The sequence below is a fragment of the Antedon bifida genome, chromosome 8 (assembly GCF_963402885.1).
Source record: "Antedon bifida chromosome 8, ecAntBifi1.1, whole genome shotgun sequence".
Classification (NCBI taxonomy): Eukaryota; Metazoa; Echinodermata; class Crinoidea; order Comatulida; family Antedonidae; genus Antedon; species Antedon bifida.
The window spans coordinates 4,284,767-4,311,697 of record NC_136233.1 but is presented as its reverse complement, the minus strand read 5'-3'; the positions used below and the strand labels follow the sequence as shown (position 1 = coordinate 4,311,697).

At 32.1% G+C, this 26,931-nt stretch overlaps 1 protein-coding gene across 2 annotated transcripts in view; it reads left to right on the top strand.

Moving 5' to 3' along the window:
* LOC144850839 (forkhead box protein F1-like) overlaps nucleotides 1–26,054 on the top strand; it is a 73,338-nt gene extending 47,284 nt beyond the window's left edge. Inside the window, exon 3 of one of the 2 annotated variants that reach the window (XR_013614123.1) lies at nucleotides 23,873–24,004. Coding sequence is in view for 1 of the 2 variants with exons in the window: in XM_078708312.1 (XP_078564438.1) it covers nucleotides 23,873–24,021 (149 nt within the window). In the remaining variant the exon portion in view is untranslated. Of the gene's footprint in view, nucleotides 1–23,872 lie in introns of both variants that reach the window. The other variant, XM_078708312.1, reaches the window with a different exon arrangement.
* The last annotated feature ends 877 nt before the right edge of the window (nucleotides 26,055–26,931 follow it).

Genomic DNA, 26,931 nt, shown 5'->3' with positions numbered 1-26,931 from the left:
CGTTTAGTAAAATAAATATAAAAATGGTTCAGACCGATTTTAATTTGACTTTATTATTTAGTGTTCCTTCTTTTGCTCTGTTTCCCCTTTGACCATTTAATTCTGTGTGGAGGCAAATTGATCATGATATTTAAATGTGCATCAACTGTACTATTACAAATACTGTATAATACAAATTAGTTTTTTATCAACTATTTTTAACAATGTAACCGTCCGAAACTCACCTTAGATTCCAAATATGGAAGGTCACGTGCCTACACTTAATGTTTCCATTTTGTATCTTCTACAATATACGAGTATTTATTACTGTTTTAGCCTATAGATGGGTTCTTACTTTCGTTTGCAAATAACTCCACTATTTAATTTACTGACTTTGTACCATAGACAATTGTTATTCTTTTATACCATTTGATTCTCTCGTTTTTACTGTATTAATTTACTTACTATAACTCTTTAGCTGATTGTATTTTAAGATAATTAAAACAAAAACAAATACAAAATCAAATTTTTGGAAAATAATTATTATTTGCAAATATTTACCTTGGTTTTGAATTATGCCTAAATAATTTAGATATCAACATTTACTAAAAGTTAACTTTAATAAATTCATAATATTACATTTGTAATGTTTATTTTTAAAGTTTATAATAATAATATAATATTATTATTATTTTTGGTTACACAAGTAGTTATTTAACCAATTAAATGAAATTGAAAAACAATAAGGTCAATTTTTGTTTCTCTTTATGAATAGGCCTAATATTGTTTGTTATAATATTCAATATTCAATTCAACATGTTTTAAAATAAAATCATAATGTTATGTCGCTAATAAATCCAGTGATTGAATATCGAATTAAAACACTGATAGTGATATAGATATTGGTATGAACGAATTACGAAATAAAAGAAACTTTAATAAATTATTACACTATTTATTTTTCAAGTTTATATATATTTTCATGTCCGGATGAAAAATGTTTAATACGTAATTTTATTTTTTATTTATTTATTTCGAAAACCTGAAGGTGAGGCATAAAATATAATATTTAAAAAACAAGAAAATATGTTTAAAAGGTTTAAAAGGCAATAAAAATCTACTAAGAGATTATCAACATCGTTATAAAAGAAGGACTTATCACAGATTCCATGACCAATGCAATATTTATTCTTTTAGATATGATTTAACAGGCAAGAGTTATTGTTTTTGGTTACACCACAAATAAAATATAAAATTGATCGTATATCGGATTAAAGAACTGAATCAGGATCAGAATAATTTTATTAATCTCCAAAGGTGAAATGCATTTGCTCAGAGTTAAAACAATTAAAATATTAAAATATGTATATAAAAATATCAATATCAGAAGCTTAACATAGAAATGATTATTATAAAAAGTACCATAAAAACAATTCATAGGCCTATATAAGGAGAAGATATGTACAAATAAAAATATTTAGAAACACACCCCAATACTAACATTCATAAATACAATTAAAATTATCATTTTCGTCGTCATTATTATAATTATTATTACTATCACTATTCTTATATATTTTTTGTTTCACTGTGCATTATCTCATATAATTCATATTGAAAAGATCGATTGGTGCGGGAGTATGGCATAAACACGAAGTAAAATAAACTATTTGTTTATTATAATATAATTATTCTACATTGAAATAGCAATGGCAGCGAAATACAAGCAGCTTAATACGCTTCTTAATTTTGCAAAGCATGACGGCTATCAAACTATACATTTTTTTATTTATACAAGATACAAGATAAATTTATTGTCAAATTGTTTTTTCTCATGGTAACTTAATATAAAAATAGAATAAAATCAGTAAAATGTTAAAACACAAAGTAAAATACACATTACAGTAAAAATATACAGATTTATTATTTTATGACGAATTATAGGTGATCTTCGTTATGAAGGATAATTTTAGTAGTCTAAGCACCATCCAGCATCTTGGCCATTGCAATGTAAAATATAGCTCACACATAATTGTTAGGCACTTCGGTCCACCCCCATTATTATTTCTAAATCCAAGATCCGCCACTAATTCGTATTATGTGTTTAGATAGAGCGACATTTGAATTTCGTGTATACATCGTTCGTAATCCATTTCGGTTTCTTGTTTAATATTAGGTGATCGGCTGCTATTATTCAGGTACTCGTTTCAGTCGTTATTAGGTGATCGGCGGATTACCCATCGACTTTATTTTTATTATTTTATATACTGATCAATCACGAATTCAAAATATAAAACTATAGTATGTTAACGTTAGTGACGAACACCTTTTTTTACTATGCTGTTTAACCTTAGAAGTAGTCTATTCACTGTATCAAGGCAAAATCCTAAACACGGTGTCATGTGTGAAATTTAAAAATTAATAACATCAATAAAGATAACATGTGACATTGTAGGCATATCACTGAAAAAAAGTATAGGATACAGTAATGATAATTAGGTGGTAAAACTATATATTTTGTAGTATTCTTCAATTATTATTGGTACGTGTAACAGAATGATTGATTATTTGTTAATAAAACATTTCGATGTAATTATAAGGGAGAACATAAAATAAAGAATAATACAATAACAAATTTAACCTGGGTTTGAACTCCTGACTCGAACGAATTTCCATTAAACGACACGCCATTTTTTACTTGCCGATTCTTATAGGTGTGTCCGGCAAGAACCATAGGCAAATTCTGTAACACAAATTGATCACATGTGACGCCTGTTGTAAGCCATAAGCATATAACATAATGCAAGCGCCATGATAATACATTGTGACATGACATTACATAGAATTTGCCTATGGAACTGCAGACATTACCGATATACCAGGGAAAAGTAAAATTATATGGAAAACTCACGTAATTTCACTCTTCCCTTGATATACAAGAGAATATGATGTTCACCCACACAACCCCCCCCCAATATCAATAACCGAATAATGTTCTAATGAGCCTCCTAAGACCGATTTATATATATAATTTATATTATCTTTTAATTGTGAACATGCACCATTCCACGATGGTCTAAAACACACCCGTTTAATTAGTTATCTGCTTGGTATACCAAGCGGATAACTCCTTGTAATTGTATGAGATCAATATTTTTTTTCTGTATTATTCTTCTTTCCTTCCTTCCTTTTTGTGAGTCGTGTTCCTCTAAAATGTGTAAACATAACATTTCATAACTTTGACAACATATGGGCATTTACGTGAAGTTGTGCACCTCCTATTTTTGAATGACGTCATAGTTGCGCAACGTGACTTATGCGCAATTTTATGAATTTCAATGATTGATCATAGATTAAAAACCAAAAGTCATTTAGTATTGACACTTTGACAAAATTTAAGTCATATCAGGGGCAAACTTTCTACGGATTAAAAATGGCATGTTTGACAAGAAGTTACGCGCGCACGCGCATTTAAAATTTCAAAATGCGCAAAATTAATTTCTAATCAACTTTTTACGCGTTTCTTGTCATTTTGAGCATGTCAAAAATTCCCACGGGCGCGCAATTTTTTATGCGCGCGGTGCGCACATAGCGTTAAAAACATATTTTTTTCTCTTGAATTATATTTTTCAAGCCTTTCCCAGTGATTTTGAAAACAATTTAGACCTTTTCCAGTTTAAATAACGCCATACGAACATGTTGAATTAGACAATTCGTGCGCGTTTTTTATGAAAAAGCTTAAAAAATCGTCAAAATTATGTCTTTTTTTAAACAGTCATAGTTTCTAAAGTAAACCGTTAACCGTTTATTTTTATTACAAAATCTAGAAGTTGATGAGTTGTAGATATCGGATCATGCATCAATAAGGCTAAAAAAACATTGTGACGTCATCGTATGGCCACACGAATGTAAAATATAGGATTTTTGTCTCTTTCGTTATTGCTCATCACATTCAATGGAGCGCATCGCGCTTATCTGTATTCCTTTTTCTCCTACATTTATATATTGTGTAGGTCAATCAACTTTCTTTAGCATGAGATAAAAATATTTTAATTTTTATGACGTCATCATGCCTAAAAATTTTAATTACGTGGGTCATTAATTTCATCTTTACAGTAAATTTTAATCTGTAATAGCTCGTAAGAATAAAATGTGATAATCACGATTAAAACGTTTTCTGGAAGCTATTGGATTGTAGATACGAATTCATGTAAACATTTTGCCAATCGGATGTTGTGACGTCATCATATGGCCAGTTGAATAAAAAAAGTCGTATTTTCATATTTTGCGTAATAGTTCATCACATTTAAAAGGGTGCGCATCTATATTTTACGTATTCAAATTTCTTCTACACGTTAATATGTTGTTCCTGAGATAATTTCCTTCTGAAATTGCTATCTAAGTGTTTCATTTTGATACCGTCGCCATGTTAAAAATTGGAATAAATGGCGGGTCCCGTAATTTCACCTATTCTACACTGTATGTAATATGTATACAGCTTATACTGTTTGCATGTATATACTATATGACACAAAATTCAGCACTAACAGCATGTCATATTCTTCAGTTCTTGTCATAATGCCATAATCTTTATCTGTGTGCAATATTCCAACGTATGACGTGCACGTGGCGTTTGTCGTGGTGCGGATAACTAACTCGTCAAAGTGACGAGTTTCATGTCTAGTTTACTCTTGTTGCATGAGTTTGTGAATATCCATGAAATGTATCGTCGTTTGTACGCCCGTCCAAAGCCGCTTACCTCGTTCTTAATTCCTTTGTAGCCGTGACTTGGCTGATGACACACTACTAACGGGTACCGCGTCACACCAATATCGGGGGTCTAAGGGGTGCCACCTAAAGATACATTCACACTTGTTCGGTTTCACGGAACGGAACACGGCGCCGTTTTGTTAAATGATGGAATATCATAACAGAATTGAACAATGTTAATAATATTTAGATTTACACAGACGAGCGGTAACGGTAAGCGGAAAACCGCGTAGCTTGTCCCACGTTAGGATATTCATCTATCCTGAGCAGAAACCATCTGTCCGCTCCGCATTTTGTGTAAATGGTCATAAGAAATAGCTTAGATTCTATACTTGTATTATCGTTACCGCTCGTTTGTGTAAATTGGCCTTAAGGCGTAGGCCTACTCCGGCTAACATCTTATTCTATTCAATTTAAATCGTATTAATAGTTATCATATCAAAAGTGATAAATACATTAATTTGTTTTAAAAAAAGACGGTATTTGAAACAATTGAGCTTTCATATTGTATAACGTAAAAACCCAAATATATTTTGGTAAAAAATAACGAATCACTTGGCAATCAATGACTGGCATCTGTTTTATCAACTTTACTTTTAATACTTTCGGTTTTTCAGGTCGACCACCACACCTTTGTTATTTATGATGGACATTAAAAGAAGATATTTATTATCACGTGATATCTTGAATTCCTTACTCCAATGTTCTGTTAATCTTTCTGTAATTGTCCAATTCAATTGCACAGTTAGGGTTTTGATTTATTCGTTTGCATACCAAGTCGCACTACCTTTCGTACACAACAACTCGTTAAGAATGATAAGACCGCGAAAACTATAGAGTCGGCTAACTCATTTGAAAGAATTACGATTTAGTTTTGACAAGTGAATTCATGTTCTACCCTGGATGGTTACAGGTTTAACACCAATTTACTTTAGGTTCATCGTGTGTGGCTAGATTTTCGGCACGAAATTGTATTTTTATATTACTAGCTACGATAAATTGCAACCGTGTTAAGCTGGGTCTATCCCAACCTGGGCACTTGTTGTTATCGCGGCTCCCAGTTGGATTCATCTTTTGTTGTCTCTTTAAATAACAATGCGGAAAGCGAAACCCCTAAAAGTCAAATAAATTACATAGAAAATTAAAGCAAAACCTCCCTTGAGTTCCTCAGTAAACATGTGTTTGCGGCCCATATCTAATGTTTTATAGATAGACATTATGGACAATGTTTTAAATATTTAGCTGGTTCATAAACATTTTTTTTAATACATTTGTTTCTTTGTTAAAAAAATATTAATATTATTATTATTTTTTAAATTTTTATGAATTTCAGAATGATGATTTAAAATGATCAGATTTATATTAAAACTATTGTATATTTTTTTTATTGACATGTTTATACCATCAGTGTATTTCATAATATAAAGGCTTCCGTCTACATTCTTAACCGAAGCACGAAATCTTGCGATCAAAACCCCAAAAACGTCGCTTTCTGAAAACATCAATTTTACCTGTCATTATTTTCATTTAAACGTGCGCTTTCCTACCGATTTGGTCATACTTGTGCGTTCAATTAACTTCGTTATCATTAATTGTCTATCTAGATTAACTCAACTCTGTATTTTAAACAGCATCATTCATCAAACGATTTACTAAAACCAAAGTACTGTAGATGTTTCACCCGATTATCACCGTATTATGTATAGAGACAGTAAACAGCACGTCCAGTTATTTGTCTCATCTACAAACGATTGTCCCCTATACATTGTCTGTTTTTCAAATAGGCCTACATGTCAACGCTTTTCGGCAAGCAGCGCTTGTGCTTTAGCTTCCCAATCTTGAAGGCTTCGAACGCCGTCGATATCGTTTGTGCTATTTAGATGGTTAGGTTCAGTCAGGGAAGAGTGAAATTACTAGTAAATTAGTAACTTCACTCTTCCTTGGTTCAGTTAATAGTTAAGTGTTGGTCTATCCATATAATGTGTGTTGTGGATAGACCTGTTACCGTCTCTTGCCATGAAACATCCCCAAAGTTTCCGTCTTGTTTCGTCTACCGTGCCGATGTTGTCTTAAGACACCGTACGAGAATTTACGAAAATGTAAACGGGCCACTTTCGCATTTCTCGGTGCCACGTGACGTGCGTGCGTACCGTCTGTATTTTTAGGACCTTTTACGTTGCTTGCTTAGCGACCAGTAGAGTAATTTACTTTTTACAAAGTATAAATTGGATATGTTTATCGACAGATATTTTTTGAAAATATTCTCGTAGCAGGTACCACTTTTCGTTTTGTTACTTTCGTAAAACTGTCAGAATAATTTGTAGCATCAGTAATAAGAATTCATCCAGAAGTTAATATTTGCATTGTTCCTGTTTATAACAGTAATGTTAATATTGTCCGATTTATTATCTGTTTATGCTTGAAGATGATGATTATCATTATGGTACAAGTAGATAGATGTATTCTGAATGGTACTGTAGGCGGAAGTTTGGTCGTCTTCTCAAATCATTTCTGGGAAAAAAAGATTCCGTATTATTATTTAGTTTGTTTTATTTCTATAAAAAAAAAAAATTAAACACACATTTCCAATGAATGAGAGGATTGATGGAAGGTAATCAATATATACAAATATTCGATTTTGATTATTTTCACAGGGATGTTAAGAGTAAACGTATTCAAGTCCATTGTTTTGTTTTGTTGATAAATATTGAGTTAGTTGCTCTTTCGTCAAATGGAATACGCACCTCTCATATTAACACTACCCGTTTCGTTTAAACAAAAATGTTTAATTCTAAATAAATAATTGAACATATTCTACTCCGTCATATTGGTTGGTAATTCAAACAGTTTATATGTTCCGATTTGTGAGCTAAACAAACTGGTCTGTGAAGGCGGTTAGCTATCTGTGAGGGGATAACACTTTAGCGTATCTATTTACAAATTCACAACCGAATGTTTAAGTTAGATTATAGCTTCAAGCTGAGCATTTATTTACATTCTCTTTCTATTCAAACCCAGTTCATCATAACACAGAATGCTGAGCTTATACAGCCAGACTCTGGTAACTGTCGGCACGAGTAGGAACTTATTTCTGGAGAGGTAGTTTCGTTAAAAAAAGGAATTATATATATTGAATACTCTACAAAAAAGGAATTTTTAAAGATAGGATTGTTTATTGATGCGCATTTCTTTGAGTAAGCCTTCATCATTTTGTGGATGAATATAAGACGTCACCAATATCTTAGAAGGTATGCTTCATTGATTGACCGTGTTACATTACATCACATTATATACTTTTACTGTGGTAGAACCATTTCAACATGATCATCATTGCAAATTCATATTCCTTAAAATATGATGCGTTTTTGGATCCTTAGGGCTATGGTTTACTACGTGCTTTTGATAGATTATCATGTGGAATAACATGTACATTTCATCTCCTGATAGTCCTCCGAGAAAAATCTTCACACCAGCTGCAGTAGGCCGTACGAGACCTTATATGATCCCTGTGCCTATCTTGTTGACGCAACATACACGACCGCCAATTGGGCAATTTTATTTCGGTGCAGGATCCTTACTATCTAGTCACGTTGTGCACGAAGCTAGGCCTAGTTAATTGAGCTTTATTGCGAATGAATGACAATTTCATAAGCTGGATTAACGCATTTCGCCGGCGGGAAATAAGAAGTCGAGTGCATTTTTTTTCTTTTTCGGTTTGTACATCGATCTAATTAGATGATGATCCGTACCGTCACTGTCTGATGTTATATTAAGGGTTTCTGCATGCATTGGCCATTAGGTACATGTAACCAGATACGTGGACAGCACATTGGTATCGTCTTCACCCATTGGCGTATTCATGGGTTCTCAGAGTTCTCGATTACTTAAAATTAGATTAGCAAAAAGTTATAGTTCTTCTAGAAAAATCGTAAGATTTAATTGTAGATATTAACTGAACTTTCAAAATAAATACTGTTTAATATGTGATTATTGGAATTAATTAATATTACACATGTTTAGGACTGTTTTAATTACTTTTTTCTAACTTTCTGCAGAAAACGAATTAATTATGTTATGAAAGAAGTAATAATTATACAACTATCTATAGCTGTTAAATGTGTGATTCCCGCTATTTAATTTTTGTTGTTTTAAATAGCAAACACTAACAATTCCACGAGGCCCTTTCCAAATTATGTGCCAGAGGGGACGTGAAATAGCAACTAGGTCTACTTGGCTTCAGTGTATTGAATATTGTTTTAAACTTTCGGTAACAAATCTGTGTTACGTTCGTTTTATTTTATCGCAATTGTGATATTTGAAGTAGAATATCATTTTGATAACGTTTTATTCAGAAGCATAAAATAAATCAACACCAGAAAATGAAATGTATATGTTGACGGTTTACACTCGGGTTTTGAGATTTTCTGTCAGAATGCCAATCAAAGTAAAACCAACAGTCGACCATCACCGCAGACCCTTTTGCACAAATCCCGCGAGATAGTAAATGCCCAACCCTAAAGGTATTTACATGCCACTACAAAGAAAGTTAATAAAATGTGTGTCAATTTGCTTCAAATTGAGGTCTCGGTCTTAGTATTTGACATGAGATGTCCAGTGGTTCGGAGTTGAATATCGGTGGTGGTCATTTGGATGTAACTACTTTTGTTACTATACATTGTATATGTTCGCGTAAATAATATGCGTAGGCCTAGGCCTATTGGTTATTAGTAAATGTATTCATAACCAACGAATTGGCGATAACATGTGCCCATGAAAGTTACCCGGGTAGACCTAAGTACCGTAACTAAACTTGAACTACTTTCCTAAAAATGATATCAAGTTTTGTTTGACATTCGCACTATAGGCCTAGATATTTTTAATTAGATAATTTTTTTAAAAGTTTTGTTTACTTTAATACTTTGAAGATTACTACGTCTTAATATATTATTTTAGCATAACTTTTGACTGTTTAAAACTAACTTATATAAACTCCTTTGTTACGATAGTTGACAAAACTGTATGCCAATTATTGGGGCCTGTTACCGTCGCTTGACATAAAACAGCCCCACAGTTTCATGTTTTATACTTGACACCGTACGAGAGTCTGCTGTTTTAATGCAGAGGATTACTAATATGTAGTATAAAATTATAGTGTAATGTAAAATTATAAATGGTATGTAATTATATATTATCACAATTTCAATTGCCGTTGTAGAATATCGTGTTCGTATAATTCGGAAATCGTTATCGATAACAATGCCGTATCTTATGTCTATTGGTACTTTAAGTCGATATAATACATTCAGTACCTGGTAAAATGGTATTAAAAACTGACGGAGCCTACGTGCGATTTGTAAAACCTCGACATTTTTTTTTTAAAATTGCTTAGTCCAGTTGTAAAAAATTAACCCGATTGTCAATTAAATTGATTACGCGACGTTTCTGTCTATTTTTTTACAGAGGTTCTTTTTGAAACAGGCCTACCAATACCATTCTTTCAAAAGAAAGAGAAATGCTTCTATTCATGTAAAGATAATTAATAGGCCTATCATTAACAACTATAATTTTGCATTATTGATTTTTGTGGGAACTTATGTAATGTTATTTGTTAATTTTGTAAACGTAAAATAAAAAATACATACAAGAAAATTCACAAAACTGATGAGGCTTAATAGTTGCTGTATTATTGCACCAATAATCGAAATTCATACAAAAACATTTTTTCTTGGGAAATGTTCTAGGAAATAAAAATATTAATTTTACGCTCATGATTTGAAATTATCTTTTAATTAATAAAAATTAATTTTTAAAGTAGTATTTGTTTTGTTCAATGCATACTGTTGATTATGAGTATCCGGAAAATATTTTATTTCTCTTCATTGTACATTACAATATTGGTTTAAAAATTAATATAAATATAATAAATGAAGATATTTTCACACTTGACCACTCATATTTCGATTTTTTTTTTTAAGTTACACGCGTGATAAAATATTTTGCTTTATTTTGATATTGTCGTCGCAATTTCACTTTATTAAACATATTATGTGTTTTTCTTTCTAATGCCCCTCTTTTTAAATCTTAATCTTCTTTTAATCTAACTTTTATTATATTATCCTTTACATTGTTTTTCCTGAAAGTACTGTGGCACTGCGCTGTTGGTTTTGGAATTGATTGTTGTAAATCGAAACTCATAATTTGTTTTTACCATCTTTTTAGGCCAATTATTTTCTTTGATCTATCAGTAGACCTCATAAACGGCGTGTAACGATGTGACTGACAATATTTTCAGTCATTTACGGTTCTCATGACTACTAGTCGGTTTCCTTTTATCGTTATACCTTTCCTTTCTAACTTAATTTACCTTTGTTCCCCAAAACCGTTATTGGTAGTTAAACTGTATTTGTCAGTTTGGTTGTTTCAACATTGTGTATAGAGTGTGAACATTGGATGCGGTATTGTTTTGGGGCAGATGTTCTTTTTCTTACTAGTAAAGGCCCATTTACAATAGAAAACGATTAATATTATAAGCATGCATTTTGTTTACATAAAAGAAAAGAAATTAGAAAGATTTTTTAGAACTATTTATTTATACGATAACCATTTATGCTGTCTTTGATAAAAATAATATTTTTATAATTCCAGTCAAATGACGTCATGATTAATAAAAACAATAAAATATTTGTATTGTCGCGATAGTATTGCTCTTACTAATCATGACGTCATTTGATTGGACGTGTGAAAATATCATTTTCATCAATGGAAGCATAGATCGTTATATGTTTTATGTATAAAAAATGCATATTTGTCTATTTATCGTCGATCATCGTCTTAGTGTAAATGGGCCTTAACGAAATAAGACGATTTAACAAGCAGCAACGCCAAGGCTTGTTCAACAAGAATTGTGGCAATGGCAGTAACAAAGTTAACAGAGTTATTGTCATAAGTTGCCTTTTATACAATCAAAACTAACATAAAATAGCACTGCATACACTAAAAACAGCCTACGAATCTTTTCTCCTTTTTTAGGAGCGTTTTTTTTCCATTTTTCATCCCATTTGATAATATTAATGGCGTCGATCATTAGTATTTATCGTACGTCACCGTACTAAAATTGGCAGATACCTCTTGTATGTAGTGTTGGGCTAACATCAGTTTTTCCATACATTGGCAAGTAAATGAAGCGCTATGTAAATATGACATTCATTAGATATAGATTTCAGTATCAGAATCGACTAGCATTCAGTGATTTTGTTTTTGATCGTATTTTACAATGATACGCCCATAATATACCTACTTTAAGCTTCGTTCACACTGATACTGGATTCTGGGCCAGCCGGATAAAAGTCACGGAATGGGTGTAATGTTTAAGAATAAGAACCATTAACACTAACATATTCCGGTGCAAAACGTATTAATGTGGCCGAAAAACCTCGGCCACTGAACCGATTCCGGACGTTTAGTAGAAATCGTGTATTTCTGGTAGAGAATTAAGTCTGAATAACGGACCAAAAACTATAAAATGTAAGGCAATTACAAACTTAAGGGGCAATCGATTGTGTGATTGTAGTAGCATTTGTGTATACTGAATGCCTTATGTCGTCATTATTACTTCCGAATTGTAAATATTTTGGTTTAAACAGCCGGGTCCTTCCAAAAGTAATATTGCTATTTACTTGGGATTTCTCTTAATCGTTGTCATTTCATAATGTTCTCACCATTAAAACAGAAATAGCACTTAAGTGTTTTGGTGGATAAACTGAAACTGTTCGACTGGATTCCGATTTGAATTTCTGAATATAGTAAGGCTGACAATCCTTGTCCACTTTATACACTGAATATAGAAGGACAGTGGCGCCTATCAGGTCCATGCCTCGTTACGAAAGAACCATTTTTGTTGATCCATGTTCACACAGAACATGCTGAAAAAAAGCACGTATAGTACCGTAGCTAAGTGTTTGGTTTGGATACATTTTGATCTGAGACGACACAATAACCACCCGATTCTCGCTAATATCTAGATTTATCCAGTATCATGGAATATTTAGAAATACATCACATGTGTTTCACATGTATCTCATAGTATTATCCATAAAATAACCAAATCTTAAAGCACCTAATATTATTAAACCTCTATTATAGACGCTTTAGATAAAATTACCCCGCTCACGTATGGAAACCCCCATAATGCAGCTAGGATACAATGAGATGTTGTACAGTAATTACCAAACATTTCTATAATACTGGGCAAATATTGTAATATGTGGGGGTACACACTGAGAATCGGGTGGGCCTCTATAACGAAATGCAGGATTTTGTTATTGTATCACACGATATATATCCAAGCCAAATAAATGAGTTTGTACTCTACGGATTATATTACTTTATAGCTGGTTATACAGTAATCATATCGAACCTCAATCTGCAGAAATCCATTGGTTATTAAATATGTGAATGACATAGAAAAGTGAGACGGGATCACAATATCTTCCTTGTAACGGAAGCTTTTACAATGCAATACTGTATTGGATGGTATTAGCCTTGTTTAAGTTCATATACCTTTTAACTGTTAGTACCTGTAACTATGAAAATCCCTTTCTCCGATCGGTGTGTTTGCCAGAAATAGATAGACGACAGGTGTGGTACAATAGATAGAGTTTTGTTTCAAAGAAGATGTTGATGAATATGAATAATATTAAGTTTTAAAATGGAATGTTGGTGAAGGGTGAATGACTTATATATCTAGGTTTGTTGGTCTATATAACAGTATTCTGCTGTATATTTATAGACACATTATGTTGTTGATAAGACTTTATAGGTAAATTGAAGGGGATCACCCGACTCCCCCCTCCCAACTTCAGAAAAAAATGTTTATATTGTGATTTAGTCTCTATTTTTACGCCCTTTCGAGGGGTAAGTGTTTGACTGGCCGGCTCTGTGATGTCTCAGCTTTACCAGCAGTTGTGTAATTCATTTAGTTAATGGCAAAGAAATTTGGTATAAGTCGTTTTTTTATGTTGAAGTGAGGGTGAACGTAAATGGGTACAGTACCATACTACAGTCTCTACCACCATTTTGTGCAAAGCTTTTATAAAACAATGAATGCAGAATACATTGTGCAATGTCAATTGAATAGATAAACACAGACCAGACATTACGACTAACAGCATTTGAAGTAAGACCTAGGGTTAGAGCCTATAGGGAGTTCATATCGCAAAATCAGAGCAGTCCTATGGGTTTACTTAGCATAAAATATCACGCTTATTTCATTACGGTGATATATGAGATGAACATTGTTACTGGTATCACATTAACACTGTTGTAATCGTTCATATTTTGAAACATTACTATGTAATTATATATCACCCATTAGCATCATTGGATGATATATACACGATCGGCCTAAAATAATATACGAAAATTAAATTAAATCGAACATATTAGGCCTACAGGTGTTGAAGTAGTAAATAATTAACATGTTAGAGGTTTTAAAGTGCCAGTAATTACCTATGATCTTTCGTTATATAACGGTGATATTACATAATTCTTGCTGAATATATTATTTTAATATCTGCAGTAGAACCTTTCTTGGGACACCCGTACTCGGAGTTCTCACGAAAGGAGCCCAAGAAGAGGACACCTAGACTTTTAAGTTGACGGGGACACTTGGAAGTGGGCCCAATTATTGTTAATTCAACCTCTATTACGGAAACACTATCTTTCTGGATCAAAAAAGATCAAATATAATATTCCATTTAGATGGTTATTTTAATAATACAAATTGATATAAAATTTGATCTTCGTTCACTGTCAAAATTGACGCATTGACTCCTTGAATATGTAGGCCTTCTGTATTGCAAGAGAACATCAACCTTTACATGATGATATCACCACGTTTCCATTGTTTGTGTAGGCCTGCTTTTTCAAAAAACTTTGGCACAGGCAGCATAAAAATTGGACAAGTATTGGTCAAATAAGGACCGTTCTGGGCTCGATACATAACTGATTGTGGGTGGTCACAAGCAAGAGGCAAATATTATGCCTATGTTATATATACCCACACCCAATATGTTTCAAGTTCAATCAGTGACGTATCCAGAATATCTTGTTCATATAACAAAATGTTCAAATAATTGTTCATTTTAAAATATTTCATTGATTTTTTTTTTCTTCCCTTGAAAATCCCGCCTTTTACGGGGACGATTTCAGTTTTTTGGTTAGTGTCCCCCTAAAATGAAAATGTGTTGCCGTCCCAAAGGTGTCCTCTTAATATGGATTCTCTTGTTTCTATGGGAATAATAAAAATTGAATATCATCCGTTATGACAGTCAAACTTTTAGATTGTGGTTTTGCTTCAAGGTTTTGACGCTTTGTTCTTTTGAAGCGCGACAGGCGTCTCGCGTTTTGCCTGGCGATATCTCCTTGGTTCATCATAAAAATCCAGGCCGTTTAATTAAGCTTCGAAAGATAACACCGCGCAAATGACTGATTCATTATAGCCAACTTTCTCTCCATTTGGTACGTTTCTAGTGTCAAACACTTTCTATTCCCTTACGTTGCAATCAAATATCTATTTCAAATGATTTTACAATATTAAATTCGTGAGTTTCTTAAGTAATAAATCACAAATTTATTGTGTTTTAACGGCGTGGGTTTTTTCACAGTATATGCTTTTCTAGCTAAAAGGTTTGGTCTAGGTAAAATAAGTAGATTGTAATAACTTAGGGTAACGATTGATCTTTAGGAAAAATGATAATTCCTGATCAACGTTTACTTATTTTTTAAACATATAAATGGATTTAATCAGGTACAATTTCAATTTTCTCTGGTATTACTGTAATTTCTTTTTGATCATAACGTATTATTAACAAATCACAAACAAAAAATAGTATCATGATATTCAAATTAAAAAAGAAAGGTTGGTTGTTTTGAGTTGTTATTATAGTAGTAGCAGTAAGTTCTCACTTGATATAATTTCCATGACCAAAAATAAAGTGATATACAAAAACGTGCATAAATTTATTGTGGCTGTGGAGGCGTTCGCGCACATAATGTACTCCCTGATTCGCGTAAATATATGGGTAATTTGTATTAATTATCCATACATAGAAAGTAAAGTTAAAATTGTCTATCATCGCGTCACTCACTTGCAATATGCAATTTACAGGAAATTGTGTACAATATATACGTTATACCGTGTTACATAATTTGGAAATTAGGCCTATAATGGTATTCAGACCAAAGTCTTTCAAACACGTGACCCTTCCCTTACCCTCACTCAACTTTATAGACACTAACATTATATATCGATAGCCCAAAAAAAGCATTTTGTTAATATTTTTGTATTAATATGTATTTTGTATCCATCTTAGGTTTTAATATAGTATCTATGAAAAATTACATTTTGAATTAATGACACTTTCATGGGAACCTTCCCACGGGATCAGGTTACAAAATTAAAGAATAAGTATTTCATCATTCAAGGGAATTATAGGAAGTGTCGTACTAATTAATAGATGGCGAGATATGAACTTATGATGACAGGCATTTACACGTAAGCAAGACTACCTTTATACATAGTGCTTGTTCGACTTTCTTTCTGGTCACGTGAGGTTTTTTTCCCTCTTGGAAGATATTGTTTGGTGTGCGCATGTCAGAATTGTTGCGTCTGATTTCGGTTTTCGTTCCTTGTGTCACTGTCAAATTTAAAAAATGTCATATTAAAGACACCGCTCTAATTGTGTAAGTGCGCTATGTCGCAAAACGTCAACGTTCGTGATGATATTAACACCAATCGACAGAATATAACGAAACGGGGAAATTATTGAAATTATAAGGAGAAACAGAAAACCGATCAATGATCAACAAAACTATGATTGTAGTTGTTAGGAATATCTGCAACTCAGTAAAGATATTATTCTGTCTTCTGTTTGCGAGTTTCTATTGCTCTCAGTTTCTTTATATCTTACTGTATTTCTTGTTACAACAGTTGTATCAGTGATGATTTGTCTTGCACTAATGATGTAATTTTATTGGCTACTCGGCACATTGTGCACACAATTTCAGACCAGGTACGAAACCACCCCAGCCTCACAATTGCTAGCCTAGCGTTCATCAATATATATCACCAATTTTCGCGGGTTGTTCTGTCAGGGAATACATTATTTTGGCCCTGGATATACGGAGTATATTAAGAATTACCGTACGTCAAAACATCTAATCAACTCCCTGACGCAAAGTTGAACAAGTTAACAAAATGGTGCTTTGTTACGGTATCATACGGCAAACATGTAGGCCCTACGAACACTTTTGAACAACTTATACCTATACAATGTTACACATATTACCATTATGTATAGACTATATACAGTACACGCATACGCTGCTGATAATGATGATTCAATTATAAGTTATTGGCAATATTGATATGCGCGCGGCGTATAACAAAATACGTAGGCTTTGCGCACTCGTAAACTGTGTACATCTTGATGCTACTGATGCAATTGTGACTACAGTAGGCCTATAGTCATTATCGTATGTGTGAATTGGATAATGTCTTCTGCAAAATCAATTTATTTTGGTTTTTACTTTAAAAATTGTGCTCTATCAGTTTACGTTCCATCTCTCAAACCAGAAAGAACCCACCCTTCTTTACAGCCTGTATCATCTCTGATAGGATTTATACATACAGTTACTGAAAGCATAGCAGAGGATACTAGCCCATGGAACGAATTATCTTGACTGATCTAATGCAAAATCAGAGATAAAATCCATCCTGTAGCTATTTATATAAACAAATAAAGTGAATTGATAAGCTGCAACATCGTAAACTCTTATCTATGTAGTTATACCGTTACCGTTTTAATATCCACTCTCTCCAATCACTTGTTTCATTTTAGTTAGATTGAAATGCTTTGTCTACTCTTTTCATCTTTAATGGTGTAGATGTTTTTTGTTTTTTTCTAAATAAATGTGCTATTTTTTTTCAAGTAAAATTCATCGACATAAAAAAATTAATTTAATCGACGTTATCTAAAACAAAACAATCCGTCATAGATAAAAACTAAATTCATAATTTCCTTTATAATAGTCGGAATTATATAGACTCTAATAAAAATGTAATTAAAACTCATCATATTCATACTAAAAACTCATAAATATATAATACGGTTTCTTGAATAATTATGGTTTCATAAAATTATTTATTTAAATTTAGAAATATTAGGAATTTATACACAGATTAGAAATTCCTGCGTTAAAGGGTAATTCCGGGGAAGTAGTATAGTATTGCTATAAAATACGAATCTTTGCATTGATAGTAAGCAAACAAGCATTTTGGTGGTATACTCTTGTAGTGTTACAAGATAGGAAATTTAACAACATTGACTGTACAGTATCTCATTTTGTAAATGTGTTCCTTTTTTTCTTAACGAAAATGGTTTGTTTTTTAAAATATCTATAATTAAAAATAAAGAAATTTATTGAAGAAATATGAATAGGCCTAATTACATGCAACAATTATCTTGGGGAACAATAATATTGAGAGTGGTATTTTTTTTTATATAATTTATTAGATTTATTAAACATTACTACAAAACTGGTTAAACATCACATAATACAGTAGGCCTCTTTTACCTACTGCTAATAGTAATACTTTGGACTCGAAAACCTGTCATCAGCCCAAGCTAATCGGTCTAGAGACACCAGTACAGTGATATCTACACGGAAGCCGTTGGCTTGGGTCGAGTACAACTTTTTACAAGTTGTACTGAATATTCGGTACAACAAATCTTGGAAAAATTAAGAAAAATTCTACATGGTATACTTTTACTGTACCACAGACATCTAATGTTTTCGAAACAGTTGAATGGAGGTCATTGACCTCTAACTACCTGATAAACATCGGAATGTGGTCAATAATTAACGGATTCCAATATACCTGAGCTGTATGGCCATACTTCCAGGCACACGATTACGTAATGAATAAATCCAGATGGTTTGAGACGAAACCCCAAACCCATAACACGCCTTGTTAGTAACGAGTAATTTATACCTTAAGGTGGTCAATGATTCGGTGGTCATTGATCGATGGAAACAATGCTAGGTTTCGCAGCGCAATGACTTTCAAGCAACGTTGTCACAGCGCGCGCTCTGTGTGGCGACGCTTTAAATGAGAACCAAGCATTTTGGTTCAAAATAGCACCCATTTTGGTTCAAAATAGCACCTATTTTGTCCTAATGGTAACGATTATGTACTGTTGGAGTTGAAACCAAGAATGTCAGTATACTGTGTTTAGTTGATTGTCTTGTTTCGTTGACTTGATACAAGAGAAGTCCAACAAAAATACGTCAAAATACGAAGAAAGAAAAATTAATTTAACAAATTGAAAAAAAGGCAAATGGTTATAAAGTAATTTACAATATAGTTTTATAAAAACATGCCAATGTTTTAATAAAATTAATTTAATTATATTTAAAATTATTTATAATATCCCCAATAATAATTGTAAAAATGGAGTTACAAATATAGGCCTAAATTACAATTGATAAATTAAAATAATAATAATATTTACTGAAAATGAGCAAAAAATAGAAACATTCAAAACAGATTCAATGCATCTCTATTCTCCAATTTTTCTCTCCCCAGTTTTTGTTTTTCAGTTAACATTTTATTCAGTAAATATACTTCAACTTTTCTCACGAGCGCCAACAAAAATTGGAAAAAAACCCACTAATAATGATATAACCAAAATTAGAACACAATTAGAAGAAATGCATATTATTGAACATGAAAAACAGGAAATATTATTATTGTTGAATATTTGTTATATCATGTCTCTTTGTGTTTAAATCTATATTGGACACGGATACGGGAACTGGTGAGCTCTTGTTTTTTCGTTCATGAATATTGAGAATAGGTCTTGTGCATGTTATCTAAAAAAATCTTTAAAGGACCCTGGTAAAATTATTAACACACCTGAATTATTTGAACAGATTTATGAACGAAATAATTTTGTTTTTTTTAAAATTAAAAACACTTGAAAGAGTAATAGATCCCGGATTCGATTCGATTCCGTCCCGTCGTTGCATTTTCGCGTATTTTTTGAACGAAATCCGGAATGCGTTCGTGTGCCATGGTTCTATTTAAAATTTCGCAATGTCTTTGACCTGACTCAGTGCCGTGTATGAACGAAGCTTTACTTGATTGTGATGGCAATGCTTATCAACTACAACACCAACAACATATTTCTACTAGTTCATTCGTTCACATAATATATTCTTTTTTTTTAATTTGTTTTTTTTTTTTATCTTTCATCCAACCATATATTTTGAAAAGCTCTAGGCCTATTCGTTCGTTATTTATTTCTTTCGTGAAGTAAAACAGTTCAACCGATAACTTGGCTGTGTTATCTATAAGGAGAAATCTAAAGAAGATATGTTAAGATGCTATGGGAACTTCCCTGATTGTTTTAACCTAGATTCTAGAGGCACGTAAGGGAAACAATTGACACACCGTTTTTAACAAAGAAAAGAACGGCTTTGTTAGGTGAAAGCAAACAAACACTTTTATAATGTATTACAGACAAATTACCGAAAACGTTAATGATTTTGAGTTTGGTATTTGTAATTCATTGTTGTAGCATTGACCTATAATGGTTGTAGGCCTACTACAGTAATTCCTTCGTTCGTTCGTTCGTTTGTACGTGGTTTAGTTCCTTGAATGTTGTATTAGTATAGGCCTAGAGGGCGGTAACTTGTAAATTTCTCTCGTATTCAGGCACATTATCAATTAAAAGTGAAAATGGTTTTAACAAATTAATTAATAAGCTGTTAAATTGTTTTGTATAGCAATATAGAATTTTACAGGTTTAATTATAACTCACCAATATTTTACTTTTGGATGTGCAATGTTATTGTTAACAGCAAAATATCACTGAAAATCCAATTAAAACATTAAAGATGGAAAATTTGAATAACTTATAATAGTCATCTGATGATTTTTCCCCGTAACGTTTTTCATAATTCTGTTGTGAATGCCTCTCTCGTGTTTAGGCCTACAACATTTTCGTACAATAGAATATAGATTGAACTGTCCCCACTGGTAACAAATGATTAAAAAAGTTTGTTTTAAATTACAAGAAAAATAGATCGATCGATGCCAAAAAAGAGAAAAAAATATATATCTATAATTTGTGGAATGTAAGAGATATACTAAATGTCTGCCTGCACTAACCTCTAGATACTGGAAATTTGTATGTATGCTAAATCTGTTTATATACTGTAAATGTTCAGTTGTTTTCTCTTGTTGTTCAAGAGACAAATTAAGATATGACACCAAACTTGATTAATACCAGTATGACATGAATGTGCGATAACGGTTTCTTTGGTTTAATTTATGAAACCATTTTTCTTGAGGTCTTTGACTCTGGCAAACCATGCCGGGTCAGGAGGTATGCACCTATCTATTGATGAAGAATGATTTTGCAAGGCTGATTGATTCTCTTTAGGTGATAATTCTAATGACATATCTATTCTGTCAGTGAAGAATGCTTTGGCTGTTTAGCTGGTACTTGCTAACCCTGTTTGTATCGGACGGTGAAATGGTTGTGTATGTTGGCTCGATCCTTAGGTAACCAACCGGCTAGGCCTGTCTTTATCTATCGGTGAAAATGACCCAGTTGCTTTAGTTCTCTCTGATTGTCCTTGCTGTTTTAGACCTATCTTACATCTATTTTTCTATCGGTGTAGGTTTTGCGAGTTGAGCTGTTTCTGGTTAGATGTAAAAGATACACCTCTGCCATCATTTTAGTGCACACGGCTTGCTTCATTCATCATAACTTCATACACTGTGGTTTATCCTCGTCAGATTTTCTTGTGGTCTTCTTATTATTTAAATGTTTTATCTTGTAATCACATTTTGAAAAAGAATAAGCGAATTCGTATACACGGTAAAAATTAAAATCTGTCACTGACAGCTTTCACATGTTATCCGTGGGTGATAACGTGATCTATATCTAGGAATTTCTTCTACTGAACAATTATTTTTAATATTTTACTTTGACATATAACAGTAATTGTTTTCCATTATTTATATAATACATAGGCCCTTGTTACAACCGGTTTCGACATTAGCTGGCGTTTTCTACATTAGCGGTTGTAACAGTCCTTTATATTTTATATGTCGGTGTTTTTTAACGAACGTGTATTCAAAATATTAACTGTATGAACATATTACTTAAATCAAATGTATAATTGAATTCAGTGTTCTGTAATATTGACAATTTTAGCACATTTGTTTCTTTTTATTAATAATCAAAACTGATATATTTGTTTTAATATTTACTTTAGTGTTTTAATATCGTGATTAATTTATCGAGACATATTAGTTATTACTTTAATGTATCGTTCTACCCATTTAAAGTGAACCTGCATTGTGACTACTTAGTTTTGTTCTTGTGATAAAATTGATATCTTTAAATAGTAATCTAGTACTGCGACGTACGTCTTAATATAAATTCCATCAACTAGATAGACAGAAATAGAATGGATAACCGATTTGTTATTTTAATTTGAAGCTTGAAAAAAGTTAAATGTCAACAACACAGTATTGTTGTACAGTGGCGCGGGAACAATTTTGTGGGGGAGGGGAAGTGGAATATGATTATGACCCGGCTAATGTTTCATAAGACTTCATTTGCCACCTGTAAGTCAATAATAAAATAATAATAGATTTATTGTTGAGCAAAAACCTATTCAAAATTATCTGTAGGCCTATTAATTGAGATTAAGAAACAAAATATATTTTCTTAATAAATGATTGTCTGCGCGCCATACATTTTCGTCTGTTCTTTATGCTCTCGGAATCGTTTCAGTATTTTGATATAGGCGTTATATTTTACAATATTTTCAGTATATAGTTTACATAAAAATAAGTGTTAGTATCATTCAATTTCTTTATTATAATCAGGGAAGAGTGAAAACATATCTTATTACTCTTTCTGAAGGTGTATTTTATGAATTGTTGGCGTGGTCTAAATTAATTGTCTATTGACCGATAGACAACATTGATGCTTCTGTTTGTTTTTTATACCACAAGCCTACAGCTTTAAACTAGCCAAACTGCATCGGGCCATTCAAAAAACGAGATGAAGTAGCTAGGCCTATTTCCACACAAATTGTAACACTCGCATCGTCTCTACACTTGACTTCATGGGTGGTAAAGAAATCAACCATGATTGATTGATGAAAGAGGTCACCACCCTAAACAATAATTCTTTACCACTTATATTCAAGAGTTTCATTTTTAGTTGTGAAATTATTAAAATAATAAATTCATTATTTATAAAAATTCCATAAAAGTAAGGAGGAAAATGTTAAATTACGATAATAAAAAGGAAACAAACAAATTAATTGTGCAGTATGTAAAGATTCATAGTATACTATTGAACAATGATTTTATCTGGTCTTTGTATTGCGTGCAAAAGTAATAATACATAATTCTATACCCGATTAAAAACACAATAATTGTAATGAACCCAATGGAAGTAAAATATAATTACAATTTACATTTAATTTTACATACTCCGTTGGTTAGGCTTAGTGTACTGTATTAGCTTAGGTTCTAGACAGAATTTAAACTTAATAATAGTAAAAGATAAATATGTGTTTTGTATGTATAATACTTGAAGGTCATTCTACTGTATCTAGTTCTGTTGTCGTTATTCATTTGTATAAACAAGTTTCTCCAAGTGTGATTCTTTTTTCTTTAGTGTACGGTATTAGTTAATTAGGTTCTAGACTTAATTTCAACTTACAATTAGTAAAAGATAAATATTTTGGCGCACATGGCGTTTTATATGTATAATACCGATTAACCGTGTTCACACGACCACTTATAATCATTCTACTGCATCTAGTTTCGTTGCCATTATTCATTTGTATACGTTTCTTCAAGTGTGATTCTTTTAAATAAATATTTTGGCGCACATGGCGTTTTATATGTATACTTGAAAGATAAACCGTGTTCACACGGCCACTTCTTATCATTCTACTGTATCTAGTTCTGTTTAATTCATATGTATAAACAAGTTTCTTCAAGTGTGATTCTTTTTTCTTTATACAGGAATGCGCAACATGCAGAATACTCAGGAACTAACAGAAAGTCCAACAATGTGTGAACGCAAGTTTATGTTATCTCACCACCCTAATACAACGTCGATACACCACACAGGCAATGTCGGTTCATACTACGCACAGTGTGAACGGACCTAATGGAAAAGACAGTTACAAATATAATCAAACACTGTTGTGTCATGATGCTATACACATAGTATATGAATGGGCCTAATGGAAAGAGTGAATGCTGAAAAAACCCTCACCGACGATACCGGTTAAGACACCATGCTCGTGTAAATGGGCCGTAAAGACTTACGAAAACGGAGACTACGGTAGTGACTGGTCGTCATAAATGGTAGGGAGAAATCACATTCAGATAATATTACGCTCAATGTGAACAGACTCGAACGTGTTTGCGTAAATGAAACGTGAGTAGAAGCAAAAAGAAAACAGTAGGCCTAAAGAAGAAGAAACATACAGTAGTTGCAAACGATGAGCCTGGCACAGTGTTTCGCGATGGGGACTGCTTTCACCAATTTATCAGGCCTAGGAATTATGAAAATGTGTTTCTTAAGGCAAAACATTACCATGTAACTAATACGTAGTTTCACAGTATTATGTGTTAAGAAATGCCCAATGTTATATATTTCTTTCAATGTTGAACCCAAAACATTCCGTGTATGTAGGCGGTGATTGTGACCCTCTTTTATATTTTTCAAAGAAGGTGTTATAGTTATAGATTAAAGTCAGTATTATGATGATTAGGCCTAAAGTGTGCATTATAATAATGCTTTACATTGGTATCTAAACTTTTGTTTTCAAATGTTATGTTATTTTGTTAAATCTATATTATACAAAAGAAGAAATTATGAAATATCGATGCTGTATGCAATTACGCATTTGTATAACTTATAATTAAGCAGATTCAAATATTTCTTATAAGAGGCTATCGGTTCTCAGAATGTTTCAATATTAACATGATTATTATAAAACCAAAGACATCATATAGTGGATTTTATACTGATACGACGGATTCTATGGAATGACAACAATATAGTGTGTGTGTTTTTTTTTAATTAGGTAGAAGTATTTTGAGACAACACTTAATGGTGTGCGGGAGAAACAGTTTTTGAAAGGTATCAATACACTGTGTTTTACAATAACAAAGTGACATAGTGACATAGTACAATGTTCCGCAAACAACATTGTCTATCATAATCTACAACAAGTAGTTTTACAGATATTATTCATCGAGTATTGTAACTACAAATACAAATTGTTAAAGTAACTATTTTTACCAAACCTCAAATATTTATCGATTTCTGTCAAGGTTTTTATTACTACATTAAAAAATGTATTCTATTATCCGATTGTAATTTAGTGATTGGTACAGCTGAGAACCAAATGTTTTGAATGTGCAGTTTAAAACTTCATATTATTATTCACGTATTTGGTCATAATGATTTTTTAAACGTCTCTAACGTCAGAATCAACGTTGACGCGTCAACAAAGTGGTGCCATTGTATATATATATATCAGCTGGTTACGTTTATTGCGTCATCACTTATATAAGGCAAGATATAAATATTATTCAGTTATTTTCCCCGAGTAGTTTTATTCTATTAACGAACGATCCCATGTTATTGCCATTTTCTTCACCCGTTCAAAGGGTGTGTATTATATCCCATTTTATTAACTGACGATTCGTACTGAATTAGAATAAAACAATCGTGGAGTTGATGAGTTTTATGTTTGTTTATGCTTCATTAAGCTCCGTCTACACTTATCAAATGTTATGTGACAAACAAATGTGATATGCTCATATATAGTGATGTCATATCATTTGGGCATACTACTACCATATTTGGGCACATCACACTTTTTTTTTGGTTAAACGTGGATAGTGTAGACGGAGCTTTATATTGTTTTTTAGATTTATGTAAAATATCATATGTAAAATACCATGTGTAAAAGCGTTGATGATGATGGCGTGGATTGATGTTAGATGTATGTATTTCTTTTATGACGCATCATATCAACGGAAATTAATGAACATTATAAGAGCTTTCTTAGTTAAAATTATTTAGATCAAATTACAACTAAGCAATATAAATGCCGTATCAAAGTAGTAAAACTAGATTTCTTTTTCTGTGTATAGTGGCTATAGAAATAAACATAAATTTCACCAATTATGATTATTTTTGTCTTTTGTTCATACTTTGATACTCGTTAATAATAAAACTATATATCAACAATTCTAAATTTTTTTTAGTCTCAACAATTATAGACAACGTCTTACATAAGTCAAAGATGCTTTCCAGGTGGAATGCCTTCCTGAGATAAGTAATATTTTTTTTTTCTGTGGACCGGAGAAGAAAAAAAGATTTTTAAATAATACAAGAATGATGACAAATTTTATTAATTTGCCTACTAATTAAATGAGATTAAAAAATCTCACAATTCATTCATTCATTATTGATAAAATAGGCCTACAATTTACAATTTGACAGAGACGATATATTATTCATGAATCAATTATATAAAATATAATATTTTTTATAATTATATATCTCGGTAACTTTATTTCATTTCAATCATTAAACATACAAAACAATTAAAGGCAAATACAAATCGATAGCCGCCAAGAAACCTGAATTGGGGATATTTTTAACATAAATTTAAATCCGCATACTCTTATGCAATGGCAAATGCTGTCGTATAATCGGGTCGCTGCATAAGTGCAATAGAACCGCTATTAAGGGGACAAGTGTTTTTGTTAATATAGAGATTTCCACATGAATCAGGTTGGCCGTAAAAAACAATTGTACATTCGTTTCTCAGAAAAGTTACTTCCCTTATGTCCCTAGAGAGGTTTCAAAACATGTATTGCCCATCGTTCGTTAAATATGTTCCCTAAAATTCACGGTAACGTTATATTACTTTATTATATACAGGTCATTGGTCCGAATATAACAATATAAATAATATACGATAAAATAAACTGTGTGTGTTAAATATTGCTTTCTCTTTTAATAGTAAACAACGCAAACGAACAAGATTAATGGT